This window comes from Alnus glutinosa, chromosome 1 (assembly GCF_958979055.1).
Source record: "Alnus glutinosa chromosome 1, dhAlnGlut1.1, whole genome shotgun sequence".
Classification (NCBI taxonomy): domain Eukaryota; kingdom Viridiplantae; phylum Streptophyta; class Magnoliopsida; order Fagales; family Betulaceae; genus Alnus; species Alnus glutinosa.
In genome coordinates, this window is record NC_084886.1 from 43,786,879 (window position 1) to 43,807,570 (window position 20,692).

General features: G+C 37.6%; 1 protein-coding gene across 5 annotated transcripts; it reads left to right on the forward strand.

The window, feature by feature from the left end:
- The first annotated feature begins 4,759 nt into the window (after positions 1 to 4,759).
- Positions 4,760 to 19,938, forward strand: LOC133851111 (kinesin-like protein KIN-12C). 5 transcript variants are annotated; one of them, XM_062287434.1, is made up of 37 exons: positions 4,760 to 5,355; positions 5,696 to 5,851; positions 6,180 to 6,263; positions 6,343 to 6,462; positions 6,561 to 6,674; positions 6,766 to 6,858; positions 6,946 to 7,106; positions 7,183 to 7,257; positions 7,969 to 8,056; positions 8,161 to 8,219; positions 8,308 to 8,371; positions 8,468 to 8,533; positions 8,622 to 8,789; positions 8,882 to 8,986; positions 9,150 to 9,385; positions 9,482 to 9,551; positions 9,656 to 9,709; positions 9,798 to 9,856; positions 10,399 to 10,465; positions 10,560 to 10,619; positions 11,171 to 12,794; positions 12,948 to 13,178; positions 13,270 to 13,343; positions 13,512 to 14,825; positions 14,922 to 15,029; positions 15,242 to 15,405; positions 15,478 to 15,565; positions 15,683 to 15,757; positions 16,537 to 16,776; positions 17,143 to 17,241; positions 17,324 to 17,398; positions 17,478 to 17,536; positions 18,435 to 18,546; positions 18,626 to 18,736; positions 18,815 to 18,993; positions 19,295 to 19,446; positions 19,628 to 19,938. In XM_062287434.1, exons 1-36 carry the CDS (start codon positions 4,834 to 4,836, stop codon positions 19,308 to 19,310), a joined length of 6,990 nt encoding a protein of 2,329 aa, XP_062143418.1. In that variant the 5' UTR covers positions 4,760 to 4,833; the 3' UTR covers positions 19,311 to 19,446; positions 19,628 to 19,938. The 5 variants fall into 5 exon arrangements, with proteins under 5 accessions (XP_062143418.1, XP_062143412.1, XP_062143426.1 ...); XM_062287428.1 differs by having other exon boundaries at positions 11,171 to 13,178; XM_062287442.1 differs by lacking the exons at positions 4,760 to 5,355; positions 5,696 to 5,851; positions 6,180 to 6,263; ... (1 more) ...; positions 6,561 to 6,674; positions 6,766 to 6,858 and having other exon boundaries at positions 7,041 to 7,106; positions 8,161 to 8,202; positions 11,171 to 13,178.
- The last annotated feature ends 754 nt before the right edge of the window (positions 19,939 to 20,692 follow it).

A 20,692-nucleotide genomic window follows, 5' to 3' on the forward strand; every position in this document is an offset into this window, starting at 1 on the left:
GGCGGGGACAAATTTCCGCCCTTTTTGCCCCCGCCCCGCACCTCTGCGGGTTGCGAATTTCTTACCTGCAATCTGCATAAAATAAGGGGAATCCATACTAAGGCGGATTTAGTGGGATAGCGCAGGTTTAGGTGAAGAAGAGGAAGATGAAGAGAGATTTGCTCTCGACGTTCTAGAATCCCATAGACGACCAAGCGAATGAGAGATCCCGACCAAAGACAAGGCCAAGCGAATGAGAGATCCTTCGATCCCGACTGGTGACCAGTACCTGTCATTATCAAAATGAAGAGAATGGGACGGAGGACGAAGGATGGGGGACGGGGTGCGGGTTGCGGCGCTAGGGATAAAGGGTAGGAACTATGAAGAAAATAATGAAAAAATGAAGAAAGGCGGCTAGGGGTGTAAATCCAGTCCCAGTTCCCGGTTATTGGCCAAAACCGGGAACTGGAATCGGGTCCCGGGTTATTGAATTTCAGTAACCGGAACTGAAACTGGGTAAAAACCAGATATCCAGACCGGGTTGTATTTAAAAAAAAAAAAAAAAAAAAAATTGTTTTTGGGCCCATTTTCCTCTCTCAGCTGAGTTGAAATACACAATCGAATTTCATATCCTGAGCTAATACAAGAAAAGAGAAGCTAAATAAGGTAGAGATCAATCTGCTCAGAAACTAAAAAAGAAACCAAACAATTAACAAAATACAAATTAGAAATCCAACATGAGAGGAAACATCAATACAGAAATCGGTGACAAAAGAATACAAGAATCCAGCCTTGTCAACACCAAAATCAGTGTACGTAGTGACTAACATGCCAAAGATTTTGAGTCATAATGTGATTAAGGAGTCTCATGGCAGGAGTAAAATCACCAATTGGGGCTTCAAAACCCTAATGATTAAGGAGCCTCAAAATCAAACAGCGAAAACCTAATCTATAACAACAAAAAACAGTGGAAGAATCCAAGCGTAAATCGCAGGCAGATCGTTCACCTCGTAAGAGACCCATCTTCAACCTCGACCACCTCTTCCAGACCCATCGCAGGCTGAGCTGGTGGCCTAGCCAAATCTTGCTCCTTGACCACCTCTTCCAGATCTGGGCTTCAAAACCCTAAAGATCTTGGTGTACACCTCCTCTAGCTTCGGCGGGTGGCAAGTCGCCTCCATCGAGTACACGCCATTGAAGTTGTTGTTCGGGACGGCATCTCCAGGAAGTTCCTGCACACGACCTCGCAAAGCGACTCCAAGCGGGCCTTCTTGTCTTACTTCGCGTTTGTTTCTCGGGAAATTTGGTTGAGACGACAAGAGACTGAAGGCGCTGAAATTTTTGAAATTTCTTAAGACGAAGAAGTGAAGAAGAAGGTAGGACGTGAACTATGAAGACAAGAAGAAGACAGCGACGTGAAGTGAGAACAAGAAGAAGAATAAGGCAGCGGCGCCGTGTTAGTGTTAGGGTAAAGTTTGAAGATTGAAGTCTGAAAGTTGAAAGAGTGAAAGAAAGAAATGGGCAAAAGTGATTCAGTAAAAAGGCAGAAAGGTCCTTCTGTTAGGCCATGTGTATCCTTAGGGTAAAAAGGTAGGAGGGGTATTTTTTTTTAATAACTTAACAGACCCGGTTCTGGATACCCGGGTATAACCCGATTTTTTCAAAATCAATACCTGGAACCGGGTCCGGGTATTGACCGGTTTCCCGGTTTTCGGATCCGGTTAGTGCCCGAATACGGTTCCGAATCGATTATAACCAGCCCGGATTTACACCCCTAAGGGCGGCACTAGGGTTATGAACTTATGCAGGTAAAAGGGTTTTTTTTTTGTTTTATAATTTTCTTCATGCGGGGTGAGGGGGGGCAGGTCCTCGAGGTTTTAAAAAACCCCAACCCGCAACCCACCCCGCCCCCCACGGGTCTACCGTTTTTGGAACCGTACCCGCAAAAAAATAATTAAAAATCGGGATTTTCGAGGCGGGATATGCGGGGCGGGGTAGGTCCACGGGTTTTTGCCCACCCCTATCTACAACCTAGCTCTCTGTCCTCCTCCGCCTTCATCACTGTCGTCCTTCGGTTGCGACATCTTTATCCGTCACCATTGGCCACTTGGCTCACCACCGGTCAAAAATATTGAGCAATAGTCTCATTTGCTAATCTATGTGCTGCTTTAGCTGCGATAATTTTATATGATTCCTTGTAATGACCCATCCCAAACGACACAATATTGTTTGTTTTTTGCTCTCCCGAATCAAATTTCTCATGATGTCATCCATCCTGGTATTACTATTTCATAATCAAGCTTAGCTGCAGAGTTATAATAGGCTCATGGTCATTACAACTTTAAAATAAGTTGGGTTAAGAATGGTGCTACTATATATATAAGAACATCCCCATCCTCATATCCATACGATGTGGGATGTCACAATGGTGGGTCGTTACAGATAGTATCAAAATCACCTAGTAATGCCAAACCATGTGGTACTGGGGCACTGCATGACGTGGCCATGGTGAGAACGTCAAGAGTTTAAGATGAGAAATTTGTAACACCCATGTCCCATATTGAGAAGACGAGTAGCCCGCATAAAGTGAGTGGTTTATAAATATAGACATGTGTGTTAAGTCCCACATTGTTTAAAACTGGGCGTTATAAAGAATTTTATGGAAACTTTAAATTGACTTGTCATTTTGATATGATAGCGCAGATGTGACTATCACTTTTTTCTAGGTCGTTACACTCACATACCATGACCGGAGATTATTCATAAGAGTTTTTGCATCATCAATCCCATATTTGCTCCAATAGCTTCATTCTTTTCACAGTGCTTGAACAATCTCTAATGCATCTCCCTCTATCATAATATTTTGGAATCTCATATATATCTCTACCGAATTCCACCATTTTCCAAGCCGCCACAATTTTCGCAGTAGACAAGTTAAGAGATATATGGCTTTGTGGAGCACATTAATTGGTGCCAAGACTTGCCCTTCGTGATCTCAAGCTATTATCCCTACTCACATCTTTGTACTTTCGTCGACAGTTGCATCTCAGTTTATCTTGATAACTCCTTCCGATGGCCTTTCCCGTTTCGTTACCATAGATTCTCTGTCGTTCTTTATGTTATTCCGCAAGCTTTGTTCGGCATTTGGAATTTCTCCGCTGCTTCTCTTACTCTAGCCCTTTCAACTAAACTACAAGGATGCAACACGTCACCCCTCTAGCTTAACGACATTTATTGGCTCTTAAACTAGAAGCAATGACAGACCCATGTGCATGGCCCCCATTGGTTTTTAAATTTTCTTTTGTTATATATATATATATATATATATATATATATATATATATGTATTTTTAAGTTTCAAAATTTGGTTTGACCTTTAGTAAAAATAAATTTGATCCCTCATTCATACTTTGATGGCATCTTCAGATGAAATTTTTTGATCCCGTCTCTAGTTAGAAGGATGCAACAAATCGTCCCGATTGACAAAGATCCTCTCCATTCTAAATAAAATGAATATAATCCTTTATATGTTCAAAATTTAAAATTAATGCATTTAATAATATACATAATTTCATATTTTTTAATTTTTTAGAAAAACGTCCTAACATTTACTTATATAGCCTCCCGCTAGCTCGTCCCCGGTGGTAAGAGTCAAAATAGATGCCATTAAGCTATGTTGTGTGCGCAAACAACACTCTTGCATGTGAAGGTCTATGCAAAAAAAAAAAAAAAAAAAAAAAAAAAAATTAAGAATTGATCATAAAAACGAAAAGGTTATCGAATATTTATTTTCTTTTAATTCGAGACTTGACCAACTTTTCTAATTAAAGTCCCGCTGGCTCCGCTCTTAAAATTATGTGAATTTCCTATTCATATATCTTTTTCTTATGTTTATGATTGCTCTTTCTCAGTTTCGCTGCTAATTTGGGGTTAGCCGGACCCATTAGCAAACGTTTGAATTCAAATCCCCCATCCTTCACTCCTTTAGCAAACTCTTTTTTAAAATCAGTGTTATCATCATAGTTTGCTTTTGATCATAGATTTCCACCAACAGCTTTATTCTAATCTTGGATTCCCATTTAACGGATTGTAATCACAGTTCGCTTTTAATTCAAGTTGCCCACTGATACCCTTATGATTGCTTTTAATCTTCTTGTAACACTAATTAACCTAAAAGTTTGCACCCATATCCTTATTGTTAAAGTTATGTGATTTTCGTCATATCTTCATTAATCGTTAAATTATAAATTATATTATTGTTATTTCTCATTGATAATATGACGTAATGAATTGCGTTAATTAAAAAATAGAAATAATCATATATGAAAATCATAATAGTAATGTTATATATTACATTACATTACATATTTACACTTATATTTTATTGGACTAATAGGATAGTGTTTATCAGTGTTTATTTATTTTTTTCCTTATAACGAGAACTAATCAAAGAGTTAATAGGTACTGCTACATTAGTTTAGTGAAATGAAAATGTAGTATTTATCGTTATGCAATCGTTAATTTTATGATTATACGATTATAATCATAAAAAAAAAAATATTATGATTATACGAAATCCTTTTTGAGGGTCGTTCTAATATTTTGAAGAGTTGGGGGGCTATCCTGCTAGAAACAACAGTTGAATTTAAAAATGGGCGGGCCTATCCTATTTCTATCATCTAGGACTACCATGTCACTGACACTGAGCTTCAGCTTTCAAATCTCGAAGTCGAAGCAGCTCCGTCATTACCTAATTTCGCTTCTTCTTTTTCTTCTTCTTCATGGATCTAACTAGGGTTTCCTGACTAAAATTCGCAGCTTCTTCAAAATTTTCCAAGATATCCGAGCTTCGACATGTCGAAAGAGACCTCTACTTCTAGACTCGTAGCTCGAAACATTTCGAAGATCACGCAATCAGAAGCGAACGAGAATGGTTTCGAAACTTTGCCGAATCCGATCCCACCGCCTAGAACTCCTCTGAACGCAATTCAGGATCCATCTCAGTACCAAACGGACCTCCAGGATCCGGATTTCGATTCTCATCACAAGTTCGAAGCTGTTCGAGCGGGTCGACCGGGAAATGCGGGTCTCAGCTACGGGACTCCTAGGGTTTCGGGTCGCGCTGGGGCAAAGGCGCAGTCGGAGCCGAACTCGGCGCAGAGCACTCCGGCGAGGAGTGTTTCGAGGGCTTCCATTGGTGGAGCGACAGGGCCTTGTGCTGTGAGCAGAGCTCCTCCATTTTACGCCGGAGGGAGAGGAGGGAGTTCCTCTAGGGTTTCCAGAGGTGTTTCGGCTGAGAATTCCGAATTTCCAGTGGACGTTCCACATTTCGAGCTCGTAGACGACCCGTCGTTCTGGACGGATCACAATGTGCAGGTAGTGAACTAATTGTCATTTTAATTATTTTATCTATTAGTTTTATTCTTTAATGTAGTGAGTTTTTGTTGGAATAACGATTAAGCGATTAAATTCATCCTTGGACTCTTGGAACAAGCAGTAATATATCATGATGTCAGAACAAGTTGTATCTTGACTCTACTTTGCCATTTGAAGTTAAAAATTTCACGCTCTGGGTCAGTCTCTGGGCTCTCACATTGGAGAAAATGTTAAAATAATAGTTAAGTGATTAAATTCACCATTTTATATTGACTTAAACTTTTGAAGCATGTGATAATTTATTAGTTTGGTCCATGAAAATTGTGATTGTTGGATTCAGGTGTTGATACGGATTCGACCATTGAGTACTATGGAGAGGGTTTCACAAGGTTACGGTCAATGCTTGAGGCAGGAAAGTGCGCAGACCTTGGTTTGGCTTGGTCATCCAGAAACCAGATTTACCTTTGATCATATCGCTTGCGAGACCATATCACAGGTGCTATTATAATCCATTGTCTATGAAAATTGTATAATATGAATCGCTTTCACATGTATCTCTGTTTGCTTGTGCGTGTAAAGTATTATTATAGCAATGTAGAAAGTGGAAAGGAAAAAGTTTTCACTTCTTCAGTTTCAAGTTGTTTTTGGGTATATGAGATATTGAAACTTAAGCTCAACTAAGGCAAATAGTTGTATCAAGATCAATTGGAGGATTTTGTGTTTCGGTTAATTTATTTTTGTTTATTCTGTTAAGCAACTAAAAGGACCATGAGGGGCAGGTTTGTTTAGGTGCTTATATGGTATGTTGCATGAATTTGTTGTAGGAAAACCTGTTCACGGTTGCTGGACTGCCCATGGTGGAGAATTGCATGTCGGGTTATAATAGCTGCATGTTTGCATATGGTCAGGTATGTGATGATGGGGTTTCATGATTGTTTGTGATGTATCATCAGACTAGATGTTGAAGTTTAAGATATTTTTGTGCAGACAGGAAGTGGCAAAACATATACTATGATGGGTGAGATATATGAAATGGAAGGAATGCTCAATGAAGATTGCGGGATAACTCCACGCATTTTTGAATATTTATTTACAAGAATTAGAGCGGTGCGATACCTAAATTTGTATTGTTCGTTGTGATTTGGTCATCCGTGTTTATTTGTTGTGTTATTCAAAGATGTTCTAAATAGAACTCATTTATGTAGGAAGAAGAGAGCAGGAGGGATGAAAAGCTGAGGTATAGCTGCAAATGTTCCTTTCTAGAGATATACAATGAGCAGATAACGGATCTTTTGGAGACTTCATCAACTAATCTGCAAGTAATGATTTTGTGTACATATTATTCACATTGGATGTTCCTCATTAAGTTTTGATACAATGAGCATTGTCAACCTAATTCTCCTATTACAGCTCAGAGAAGACTTGAAGAAAGGGGTATATGTTGAAAACCTCACAGAGTATAATGTGAGGACTGTCAATGATGTTGTCAAACTTCTGTTGCAGGTGTGAATTTTTTGTGAAGTTTTTCGCGTAAATACAGCTTACCACATTTTAGGTCAGACATTATTGGCATAATTCTATCATACACAGGGTGCTGCAAACAGAAAAATGGCGGCAACTCATATGAACAGTGAGAGCAGCCGTTCCCACAGTGTTTTTACTTGTATCATTGAAAGCCGCTGGGAGAAAGATTCCATGAGTCTATTCAGATTTGCAAGGTTAAATTTAGTAGATCTAGCTGGTTCTGAAAGGTAAATATTGTTCCTACAATCAGTTTTGTCTTTTCAACTTTTTCTACAAAGCTAGATCAACTGCTTATTGGTTCAGGCAGAAAAGCTCTGGTGCAGAGGGAGATCGTTTGAAAGAAGCAGCAAATATAAACAAATCTTTATCGACTCTTGGGTAACTGAAAAAACCATCATCTCAGTTAAATTGCTTTAGAGATACTGCAATAGCTCGCAATAGTTTCTTTCATTGTCTCACACACAGTGCCTTAGTTCAAGAATCTTTCTGGGTGTGATGCTTGTTAAGCTTTTTTGGCTAAAATGCCCTCGTCTTGCTAATAAATTTGTTGATTTGTGCCATCATTTATTTGGTGGAGGACATTGGGCTTCAAGTTTTTAGGTGATATGCCAAATTTGCGTTGAATATAATGAGAGACAAAACTAGGAATTTAGTTTTGGTTGTGGGGGGGTAGACTGCATTGAAATTATTTTGAGGGTGCCAGACTCATTGATTTTTTTTTTTTTTGAGGACGCTATCATTAATAAAGTAAAAAAAAAAAGCACTAAATTTTTTTTAAACGAATTTTGGGATTTTTTTTTTTTTTTTGGGGGGGGGCGGGGGGGGTTGTTTGTTTGTTGGGGGACGATTCCCCTCCGGTGAATATAATCCTTGAGATGGCTGGTCAAAGGTTTTCCAGGATGAATCTCTGCAAAACTGACCTTCTGATTGATCAACTTAAAAGAAAGGACAACCATCTGGGAGGAGAAGCTCAATTTGATAAACTTTTTCATATGGTTGAATATCATCTTAAAGGTCTTTAATGCTACAGAATAAGAGTTTCATACTATAGTTGGTTAACCTGAGTTATCTTTCATTTTGTATTTTTAGCTTGGTGATAATGTCTTTAGTGGATTTAGCGCATGGGAAACATAGGCATGTTCCCTACAGAGATTCAAGGCTCACATTTCTACTTCAGGTTATATACTAAAAGCTCTAAAACTGAAGACGATTCTATTTTATGTGTATTTTGTTACCGGTAACTTATATTAAAGCTCATATCGTCTACAAATGTGAATGCAGGATTCTTTGGGTGGAAACTCAAAAACAACGATTATTGCAAATGTCAGCCCATCTATTTGGTCTGATTCTGTTGTTGAATTTTAAGTATTTTGTTTTTTTGTCTGTTGTACTATTCATTTGTTAACATAAGTTTTGCTTTCCTTGCAGCTCTGCAAATGAAACACTAAGCACTCTGAAGTTTGCCCAACGTGCCAAACTTATTCAGAACAATGTACTTAATTTAAATGCACGTGTGACTTTATACATTCTCCAATAAAAACTGAGATAATTTGAAATTTTTAATTTGCTGATTTTCTTCTTTTTCTAGGCTAAAGTGAATGAAGATGCGTCAGGTGATGTAACTGCACTGCAGCGGCAAATTCAGCAGTTAAAGGTATGTATTGTAGTTGCAGATTTGTGATAGATTTTACCTTGGTTATTCACCAGTTAGTAGAAGCTGAAGCATTTTTGAACCCAAACAGGGCCAGTTATCCATTTTGATGAAGCATAATAACCTTACAAGGTCTATCTCAAGTTATATTTCACCTTTTGAAGAGTCTGGATTGAATGACTTGTCAGAGGAATATGACTCTTTAGGAGAAAGAAAGCCAACTGGTAACCGTAAGATACATAGTCCCCAAAGCAGGAAGGTAACTTTGACGTCTAAATTTAAAGCTACCTCTCTCTGACTTAAGATTTTTATTATATAGTTATGGGCAGTTAGATTATATCTCTGTGGCAGATGAAAAGCATGGAAGCTACTTTAGTTGGTGCTCTGAGGAGAGAAAAAATGGCAGAGACTGCAGTTCAGAAGTTAGAGGCTGAAATTGGATACGTGAACCGCTTGGTATATCTGTTATAACAAGCAGTTCTATACTTTCCTATTTATTTAGAAAAAATCTGAATAATAGGGGCCATGATTACTTGATATTTCTCAGGTTTGTCACATGCTTAATCATGGCCTATTTTGTAAATTATGTGTTAATTTACCACTGTGGCATCTTTTACAGGCTTGCCAAAGGGAAGAGGATGCTCAGCATACTAAAATGATGCTAAGGTTTCGTGAGGACAAAATTAAACAACTTGAATTGCTAGTGCATGGCACCTTGTCTTCTGAGAACTATCTCATGGAAGAAAATAAGGCTCTAATGGAAGAAATTCAGCTGCTTCGGGCAAGGATTGATAGGAATCCAGAATTGACCCGATTTGCTTTGGAGAATATCAGACTTCAGGAGCAACTCCAACTGTAATTTCCATGGATATTAACTAATGCTTTATATGATTCTCTTTTTTTCTCCTTTCTGGATGATGGGGACTCATTTTGCTGCATTTCCCATGTCAGATTTCAAAATTTTTATGAGCAAGGAGAGAGAGAAATGTTGCTGGCTGAAGTTTCAGAATTACGCAAGCAGGTCTGTAAAGATCTTCTCATTACCTTTTCTTATATTATTCTTTGTTAGGATAGTGAAACCCTTCTTTGAACCTTTGACAGCTATGTAACATTTTCAATGTGCAGCTTCTGGAAACACTTGAAGGAAATGTTTCGTTTTCTGCAAGAAATGATAATCAGGTTGACATGCGATTCTTAATTACTTGTACAGTATTTATTATGCTCTTAATGCTTTCGAATTCTTAATAAGCATACTCTTCAAGTGCAGGATAGTAATACTATAAAGGAGCTGGAAGATTGCAGGATTATGAATTTCAAACTGATTAGGTACTTAAATCAATATACTTCATTTTAGGCATATTTTCTGCAAATGGTTGCTGCAACACATTGTCTCCAATTTCTCATTTGACTACCACAGGGCCTAGGAAATCAGGTCCTTATCAATGCACTTATGGCACCCCTTTTTGTTAATTTATTTATTTATTTATTTCTCTCTTTTCGCTTAAGCGTTTATGAAAACAGGGGTCCTACTCAAAGTTGGTAGCTAGTGCAGAGAAGAATTTCTTTGGTCTTGGTCTCTGTACATAATGAACTATTTGTGACATTGTGTCAGTTCAACCATATCTAATTAACATGGCCCTTTCAATTGGCATTAGCATGTAAGGTTATTGATATGGTTTACATGGATTAAGTATTGCCTGATCATCTGGACGACTGGACATTTGGTTCCATTATTTACATTTTTTCATCTCCCTTTTAGTAATTTCAGCAGCTGCGAATGTCATTCTGTTTACTTGTTTTACTTTCCATCCTAAATTTTCCCCATTTGTCCTTTTCCTATTAATGTGTTTTATGGCTTATATCTGCAGGGAAGTAGATGAATTACGAACAGAACTGAGAAAGTATTTGAACGGCAGCCAAGCTGCTTCTGACTCTGTAAGGATAGCCGATGAATTAGTGAAAGATGTGGTTGTTGAGATTGCTTAACCTTTGTACATCGGTGATTTATAGTACTTTGCATTTTTTGCAGGTTACAAGTTCTTTCTCCAAGGACTCTGAGGAATTTAGGCAAACAGATAATTGTTCATTGGTGAGAAAATATGCCAACTTGTTCTTAGTGTAATGTCCAATTAATTTTTGTAGATTACAGCATGCGGAAACTAGTTACTTATTGAACAATACCTGATCTTTGCTGTTGCTTCTGTTGATATGCCATTGCATTTTCTGTGCATGTAACGATTCGTACTGTGTTCTGTGACATAAATCAAATTGCCTTGGCACTTTCTGGCTGGGAAAATTTTACAACTTTCTTTCTTGTTTTGTTCATTACATTGAAAGGGAAAGAGAAGATTCATACCAGAAAGAAACAATTCTATGCATGCCTAACCACATGTTTTATCTTCCTCATATAAAATATTATTATGTTCTAAACTAACTATAAAAATCTCCTTAAAAGTCCATGTATATGTTGCCCATGTGTTTCAACTAAATAAAGCATTTTTCGTTCATTTATGAGAATATATATTGACTGGCTAGAAAGCATACAAGTTTTGGATGCATTCAAAGAAAGGACATACATAGATGCCATGCGTAATTTCTTTCTTTCTTGTTGTAGATTATGATTAATCACCATGTTTATAGGTAGAAAACATATATATCCAAAGTGACTTTGGAGAAGAGACAACATCTTGCACCCAGGCAGATGATGAGGCACTGCACAATATAATTGACAAGAATGTGGGTGATGCTTCAGTGTCACAGCCTATTGATACTCAGAAAGAGTTGATTGATGCTAGATTGTTAATTGAAGCAATGGAGTCTGAGCAGATCCATCTAATTACTGAGCTGCAGCACACCCAGGAGGAGAATCAAAGACTCATGGGAATGTTAAGTAACAAGGACAAGGTAGACAGACAATCCATACTGGAACTTCAAAGTCATTTGCTGAAATCAGGTGATTTAAAAACACAAAACATGGGCTTGCTGATGGAGGGAAGAGAAGACATTGAAAGGAAGGTCTTGCAAGCCAAGTTGGACAAAATGAGTAAGGACCTTGAGGAGGTCAGATCACTTAATAACCAATATCGAGAAGATCAGGCATTCCATTCATCTGAGCAGCACCAAATCGAACTAGTCTGTGAACAGGTTGAGATGGAGACAAGCAGAACAATTCTTCATTTACAGGAAGATGTTGCTGCTCTTCAGTTAGAACTTCACGAAAGGTTTTGTAACATGACTCAAGAAAATACAAGTCTAAGAAACACAATAGCAGCTAAAGAGGAGGAGATAAAGGCACTTCGTATGGAGTGGGAAAGGGCAACCTTGGAACTGACGAGCTTCCTTGTTGATGGTTCTAAATCCCTCAAAGATGCATCTGGTCAGATAGAAGGTATTGCTAGTTCATTTCCCCAGGCTAGTTGTTGTATTAGTGAACATGTAGAGAGGGCTGCCAGAGTTTGCATGGAGAAGGAAGAAAGTATTCTACTCTTAGAACAGAGCTTGGAAGATGCACAAATGATGGTTATGGAAATGGAGCTGAAGCTACGTTCCTTAAAGGATGCAACAATGGCTTTGAATGAATTCCAACAACTAGATACTGATGAAAGAACTGAAGAGGCAATCCATTTAAGCAAGCTGTTGTATGAAAACACCGACATGGAAAATATGGAAGATAGTGAATGCAAAATCAAGAAGGGTCAGGATACTGAAGCAGAACAATGTGCTAATGCTGCTTTTCTAGCAGGTGAATGGCTTTCTGATTGTCACAAGGTTGCTCAGAGAAATGATGTGGAGAAAGACATTCCAATCCCGAAACTGGCTAATCCCACTGATGGGGGCAACCATAAAATTTCTGAGACAAAGGCTGACACTAATGTCTTAGCACTTGAGTATGTTAAGGCCCAAGTGCAGTTGGCCAGATCCGGAGTTTTGGAGTCTGAGAATGCTATTAATGAATTTTATACAGATATAGAAATGCATGTAGCAGCCCTCCAAATTGATGTCTGCAAAATTTCTTCTGCATATAGAGAGTTGGTTCAGGACTTGGTGGAAGAGATTCATGAAACAAGGAAAACATATATGGAATTCAGAGAGAACCATAAAAATTCTCTGTTCTACACAGTTGAATCACCATCAATGGAATGGCAAAAATTTCTGGACCTTGGAAACCAGGATCAAACGCTGACTCAGATAAGAGACAGACTTGCTGAAACAAATGACATACTGAACAGTATTAAAGATTGCATCAATACAAAAGTAAACATGTGTAAGTGTTTCTCGGACTCTGAAGATTCAATAGAAGCAGATACATGGATTATGGATTGTTCTATATCTGGCTCTGATGTTTCAACTGAAAGTGTTGCTTCAGGAATCAAATTGGATAGCATTTCATGTACTTCCTGTGCTAGGTTTCCTCCAGGGATAAACATGATGGACTTGAAAGTTGAAGGAGGCTTGGTAGTTCAATCTGATGATCAAGAATCAGAAAAGTCAAAGAAGCTCTTAGAAGGTTCAAAGGCTCAGAGAGAAGCAACAAGATTCTGCCTAAGAAAGGAATTAGACATGGCATTCCATGATTTTAGTAAACTATATGTTCATTTAACCACACTACTCAGTGAGTCAGATGTTGGAGATTGTTCTTACCCAGAAGGTATGTGTTTCCTTGAACCACTAGCATTCGTAAATTTATAGTAGAAACAAATACTGTGGAAGGGACTTAATCAATTCCTAACGGATGGCAGAGTTGAAGCAAGTTATTCCATCTATTGAGTTGGGGATGGAGGAAGCTGAAGCAGGCTGTTATAATACAAGAGAGGTACACTTCAAATTCAAACAGCTGTTTTATGTAATCTGTTTTCATAAATAAGGCCAAAGTAGATGTTACAAAGGGTCAATAATGAAATAGTTGTTACTTTTACAATCATCGATTTTTATTGTCAAGCTCACCAGCCTTTTATTTTGTGCAATGTTTTGCATTGCGCAGGTAGTTGCTGATGCAAAAGTTGATCAACCTTTTAGCTTTTTGACCAAATTAGAGGAAACAAGTGCAACAATGAGAGAAGCTGATTTGATGTTAAATGCTTTGCTGAAAGCAAATGAAAATGCAAAACAGTTGACTGGCATGTGGAAGCAAACTGGTGAGGATTTGATGGTAGAGAGAGCAAGCTTGATTGAAGAAGTTGAACAACTTAAGTCATCACTACGTTTGAAAGAAGGAGAGAATGAATTACTGCAGGATCAAATCCATTATGGCCTGGAAGAGATAGTGAACTCATTCTCTTTGCTTGAAGGCTGTTTTAAACAAATGCAAAAGGTTGTTGATGAGAGGTTCAACATGATATATTGTGATGCATTGTCTATGGGACAGGAGATGCTTTACTTATTTAGCAACTCCAGGTCATCACTAGAAGATATTTGCACTGAGACAATGGAGAAAGGATTTGCTTTGTTTGTGCTGCACCAGTTTCATGTAGGGGAGTTTATCAGCAAACTCCCATGTTTTAATGCACAACCTGGTTTGTATCCTTCCAGACATCAAGAATGCTGTCCAGTAATAAATTTGAAAAATACTTGCTCAAGTGGTAAGGATGACATCATGGTTGCCGATGAGAAAGTCATGGGGGAAGGAGATGAATGTGAAGTAGTCAGAGAGTTGGAAGAGGGAGAAGTGAGTTTGTCCAGTGATAATCTAATATATGAGAACTTGGCACTTAAGAAGGAATTGGAGCGGAAGGAAGTTTTATTGGAAGGTTTGCTATTTGATTTTAGATTGTTGCAGGAATCAACCTCCAATACAAAGGACATCAAAGATGAAACTGAAAAGCTAATATTTTCTTTAAGCCAAGTTCGCCATGAGTTAGAGATGAAAGCAAGTCAACTTGATGACATGCTGGTTCAGTATAGAAAACTTGAAGGTCATCTAGCTCATACTGAAAAGGCTTTGTTTATATCAAATTCTGATCTTGAGCAGGCTAATGACACAATAGACAGTTATTCTAACCAAAATGCTGAGTTGAAGGTGCTTTTAAAAGATCTCTATCTAAAAAAATCTGAAACCGAAGAGCTATTGGATGAACAGAAGGAGATGGTAAAAGGTTTGGAAAAAGAAATTCTTCATTTAACTTCGTCAGTGGAAAAACAGTCACTCTCTTTGGTTAAAGGCATCGAGGATGAATTGAAGAGGGCTACCAGCGAAAGAGACCAACTCTGCGAACAAGTTCAATCCTTAAACGCTACGCTTGATATGGCTTATGCATTGGCTGATGAAAAGGAAGCTATTGCTGTTGAAGCTCGCCAGGTATATATTTAGGGACTTCTCTTTTTCTTTTTGATATCAAGAATATCAGTAGATGTAGATTTTCTCTTGGATTGATCTTGGAGTATAATTTGGTAGGAGTCAGAGGCAAGTAAAATATATGCTGAACAAAAGGAAGAGGAGGTTAAGATTTTAGAACATTCGGTTGAGGAGCTTGAGCGTACCATAAATGTATTGGAGAAAAAGGTTAGTTCCCCATGCATTATCTTCTTTTCATCCAATATTTATAGACAATTGATGAAATCCAATTTTTGAAAGTTGTGCGATATATTAGAAGTACATTTTCTTACATGTATAACATGCAAAATGGCTTAGTCTCAGTTGTGTACATTACCTACCAAAGAAACAAAAAAAAATCAGTTGTATATATTCTGAGTTTCCGATGTTTCCTCTCTTAGGTATATGAAATGGATGAGGAGGTAGAAAGGCATCGACTGATCAGAGATTCGCTGGAACTGGAACTTCAAGCTTTAAGACTGACATTTTCATCAGTTGAAAACTTCACAGGGAATGTGGATTCAGGAAACTCTAATGCTGAACAACCTGAAGAGCATATATCTAGGTCAGTAGTGCTGCTTTCTTCTTTGATTTGAATTTTCTTTCTGTTGGATTCAAAGATATTGCTCTGATGCAGGCAGCTGCACAGTAGATTACTAGAACTTCATGAGGCACATAATCAGATAAAACTTCTTGAAGAGGAAAAAGCAGATCGAGATAAACAGGTGCTATTCTGACTTGCTAGTGTTTTTAATTCTCACTTGGAAGTCTTTTGGATCTTAGACAGATACTTTAAGTCGTGTTTTCCCCCTGTTATAATGATGAAATTTATGATTGTGAAGATCAAACAATACAAAGAGTACATCTCCGAACTTGTATTGCATGCTGAAGCCCAGGCATCACAATACCAACAAAAGGTACTATACTAAACACGCATACTAAATTTATAAGAGTAATGCTATATGCAAGACTCTTATCCCTCCATACGTGACATGTTTTTTAAAATCACCATTGGATTTGAGATGGATCATTATTGGATTTTAATCTAATGGTGATTTTAAAAGCCATGTCACATTTGAGGGGATAAAATGGGGATAGGAGTCTTGCATATAGCATGGCTCAATTTATAATAGCATGATATTAGTTTGATTTATATCTAAGTATATAGTCTCAAGATGCAATAGAAAATCCTTTTGAAAATATCTTGCCAATATCTGATGTACTTGATAGCCAAAAAATAACAATCAATTCCAAATTATTGGTTTATTTTGTTAGAATATTAATTAAATGATTAAATTCACCGTTTCTTATTCAGCTTAAGCTTTTAAGACAACTAGTGATTTAATGTGGTATCAGAATAAATGTTTTGAGTTCGAACCTTGACTGTATAGTTTGCGCCCCATTTCAGTTAAATATTTCACATGTTGTGCCTCACTTCTCGAGGGAGAGTGTTAGAATATTAATTAAAGGATTAAATTTACCATTTTCTATTATCTTAAATTTTTGTGACAACTTGTGATGTAACATGTTTCAATAGCTTTGATGTCCCATGTGTTGGGGCTTGCACTGACTGGGACAGTACACGAGCCCTGTATAGTGTTTGGGTTAGATGTTAGCTTTCAATAATCTTTTCATCCTAAACCAATGTTTTCTATGTCTATCTTGACTTTATTATCTCCATCCATACCTTTTACAGTACAAGACTTTAGAGGCCATGGTTCATGAAGTGAAAACAGATTTGTCATATTCAACATCAAATGCTCCATCATTAGATAAAGCTGAGAGAAGCTCAATGAGGACAAGGGGCTCCAGCTCTCCATTCAGATGCATCACAAATTTGGTTCAGCAAATGAATTTGGAGAAGGATCAGGAATTGTCAGTGGCCAGGCATCGTATAGAGGAGCTAGAGGCGTTGGTGGCAAGTCAGCAGAAAGAGGTGAAATAATCGTTCTGGCTAAGTCTCCTTTATGTATTGTTGTTAAAACCTCTGCAATAATCTATTTTGGCAATGTTGACCAGTTGTTCCCCCAACCCCCCCCCCCCCCCCCACACACACACACAAAAAAAAGAAAAAAGAAAAAAAAAAGCAGATGTGGCTATTTTTCTTGGTGGTTTTATTCTCTTTTAATGATTCATCTCTAGATCCTCTCTCTCTCTCTTACACTCATTCCCCATCCGCCCCCTACTTCCCTGAGGCATGTGAGGTGCACTTAACCTTATCATACAAGCATATGTGTGGACGCTCCCTTTAGCAGAATCACTAACCAATGAAAAAGTGTTAACAATAAATATGCTGAAACAGGTATGCATGCTCAATACAAGGCTGGCTGCAGCAGAAAGCATGACACATGATGTCATCCGGGATTTACTTGGTGTGAAATTGGACATGACTAACTATGCAGTAAGTCTTAGACTAGCACTTTGACGTGTGAATATTAATAGCTTCAATTCTCACGTGTTTCATTCTGTTTTGTACATTGTAGAACTTAATAGAGCAGTATCAGGTTCAAAGGTTAGTGGAGGAGGCTCATCAGCAAACAGGAGAATTCCTGGCAAAGGTGGTTATCAGATAAACCTTTGATTTATCACTCATTTCGTTTAGTCATGTTCCTAATACATTAGTTTTGACTGTTTTAGGAGCAAGAAATTCTCAATTTGAGAAAGCGGATTAATGATCTACTTGAGGAAAGAGAGAGGTAAGACTGAAAGTCCAGTAATTTTCTTCCATGTAATTGCATTGCATATGCTGCTGATAATATCAGAAGCAGAATCGATTTTCGAATAACTCAAAGTTCATTCTGGATAAAAAAAAAAAAAAGGTAGATGGCAAGGAATTATGTTCGATCCAACTTCATGTTTAAAAACCTTATCAGTGCAGCCTTTGGTGTTGTTTAAAGTTATGGGTTTATAATAGTCAAAGGAAAGTGTATTCATTTTGGTACAGAAGTTGTACTTGTGGGGTCTGTGACCATCAACTGAAATCTCCCATGTTTTTTAATGAATGCAGACGAGCGATCTAGTTATGTGATAGAATGGCCAAGAAGCTTCTTTTTCTAGCTAGTGAAATGTTAAGCTGTAATAATCTTTTGTCCATTTATTAATCCATATTTTGCTGGAAGATTACCGTACGTGTTGGTTTATGTCACAGGAACTTGGTAGACATTATTCTAGGTGTTAGATTACTCTGTTTTTCAACTTTACGAAACAAAGACGCCTATATTGGCACCTGGTTTCTCTTCATCTTTACCTAAGAGTAAGATGTTTCCATGTAGCATCTCCTGTCAGGCATGAGTAAAGACGAAGAGAAGGAAACATTTAATACTGACATCCATTCTGTATGCATCCAAAAATAGCCATGCCGGACATATTTCACACTGCCACCTGTGTTTGGAATGAGGATACTTGACTTGTTTGAGGCGTCCATGAAACAAAGCTGATATCAAAATTCCCTAGGGTGCCTTGTTAATATTGCTGTTTTTGCTCTTATTACACTAAACACCAAAGCTGACATATTTTGTTTAGTAAACGTCTTTGTGACTTCATGATATTGCACCATCTTCTTTGTTGGTTCCAATTTATGTTCTGTTGCTGTAGCTGCATATCAGAAATAAATAAGAAGGAATCAGATATAATTGCTGTCGAGATAACTGTAGAGCAACTCAGAGAGCGGGATCAATTGCTCTCTGCACAGAATGAGATGTTGAAGGTAGGATGCTTGTTAGAAACTGTTTGTATTTGTAACCTTGAATCAATAGATTTAGCTGATAATTAAACTTTTCTTGTAGATGGACAAGACCAACCTAAAGAGGAGGGTTGCAGAGCTGGATGAGATGGTAAAAGCACTTCTTGGACCACCAAGTATGCAACAGCAAACTCAACTGACCTTGAAGACCAAGGTACGTTTTTCATGTTACTATTGTTTCCACCATAATGGAGTTCCAACTTATAAGCCAAAGTTCTTTTCAATCTAACAGGACAACAGCTCTTTAAAACTGGGAGTTGGTGATGCTGATTTCACTAAGAGGCTGGCTCATTCTGAAAAGCTTCTTTCTCACGTCAATGATGAAATTGCTCAGTATCGCGGCTATCGCCGATCTAGTGGCAGTCATCCAAATGTCAGAACTTATGGACATGGCTTAGAAACAAAATATAGGTGAGTCATCTTTTAAGAATGGTGCGTGTTAATGCTAGAAACTATATTTTTATCTTACAATGCTGACGCGTTAATTCTAACCAACCCTTGGATTAATTTTAAAAAAATAAATAAAAATTTAAGGATTGGTTGGGATTGCCACATTAGTATCGCACGATAGTTATGGGATAAAAATATAATTTCTAGCATTACTCTTATTATTAAATCCAATTGCTATAACAATAAAATTATGACCTTTTTATACTTTTGGTCGAAACTTATGTCCATCCCCTCAAGTTAATGAACTTACGATGTCGACCAGGAAGCACGAGGCTTAGGTTGATGGTCATAGAATACCATGCCAATGCTGTACATCGGCCTAATGCCGGTTGCATGGATATACATTATTGTCTACCAACGGACGGTGATATTTTGATCTGGTCGGATTACCAGGGCATTGGGATTAGTTGAAAGGTAATTACTCTTGTGTACCTTGTTTATAAACTTTGTTGGATTCTCTGCAAGATTTAATATATTTTATCCAATATCACAAGAAAGAGAAATCTGTTCACGTAATGGCCGGAACAGCTTACTACGTATTTAGGTTCCTTTCTACGTTGAGATGGTTCATAATTTCAGTTTTGTTTCTATGCAGATTACGTGGGATGGCACATTTCCATGCCAACTTCACGGCAGACTCGTCATAAAGTTGTAAAAATTGTAGTATATCTTTTTTCATTTTCAAAATTTTTGGGGGTTGGGTGTGGATGATTGGGTTGATAGTCCTTTTCATCACAAGCGTGGTGGAATGGACGTGGTTTGCAAGTTCAATTGTTGCAGTACATTTAAGGGAGAAGAAAACTTGTGCCATTCAATTCAAACAATAATATGTAAAGCACGCGCCATTCAATTTACGTATAATATTCTTTGGTTTTGGCTATTCAAAGCCCGAAAACAAGTTTCAACTGTTTACTGCCTGCAAATGAGTTTTTACGGTCTGAAAACAGTCCAAAGATGAGTTCATGCAGCCAGTTGTAATCCAAGGCTCCGCTTGTAGGAAGGAAATGAAAGGGAAGAAGACAATAAATGATAAAGAAAAAGGAAAGAAGACCATTTTTCGCTCCATCTGTAAGGCATGTGAAACCGTAATAACCAGACCAAGTCACGTTTAAAGTCCTCACCCACTTTTTTCATTTTTATTTGGGTTAAATATCTCTAAGGTCCCTGAGTTTTGACAACTTTATTTTTTAGTCCCTGAGTTTCAATTCGCATCACAGATAATACATCAATTTTTAGAAATGACCAAATTAGTACCTCGGTTAACTTCTCCGTCCAAAAATTAACGGTCTGCCACGTGTCAACCTCAGAAGTTGACACGTGGCACTATATAATAAAATAAAAAATAAAAAATCTTTAAAAATTAATTTAAAAAAAAAAAATTGAAAAAACTAAAAAAAAAAGGGGTGGCCGGCAAACTTCTAAGGTTAATTTTTAATTAATTTTTAAAGATTTTTTATTTTTAATTTTTAATTTTTTTATATAGTGCCACGTGTTAACTTCTAAAGTTGACACTTGGCGGACCGTTAATTTTTGGACGGAGAAGTTAACCGAGGTACTAATTTGGTCATTTCCCAAAATTGATGTATTATCTGTAATGCGAATTGAAACTCAGAGACTAAAAAATAAAATTGTCAAAACTCAAGGACTAAAAAGGTGTTTA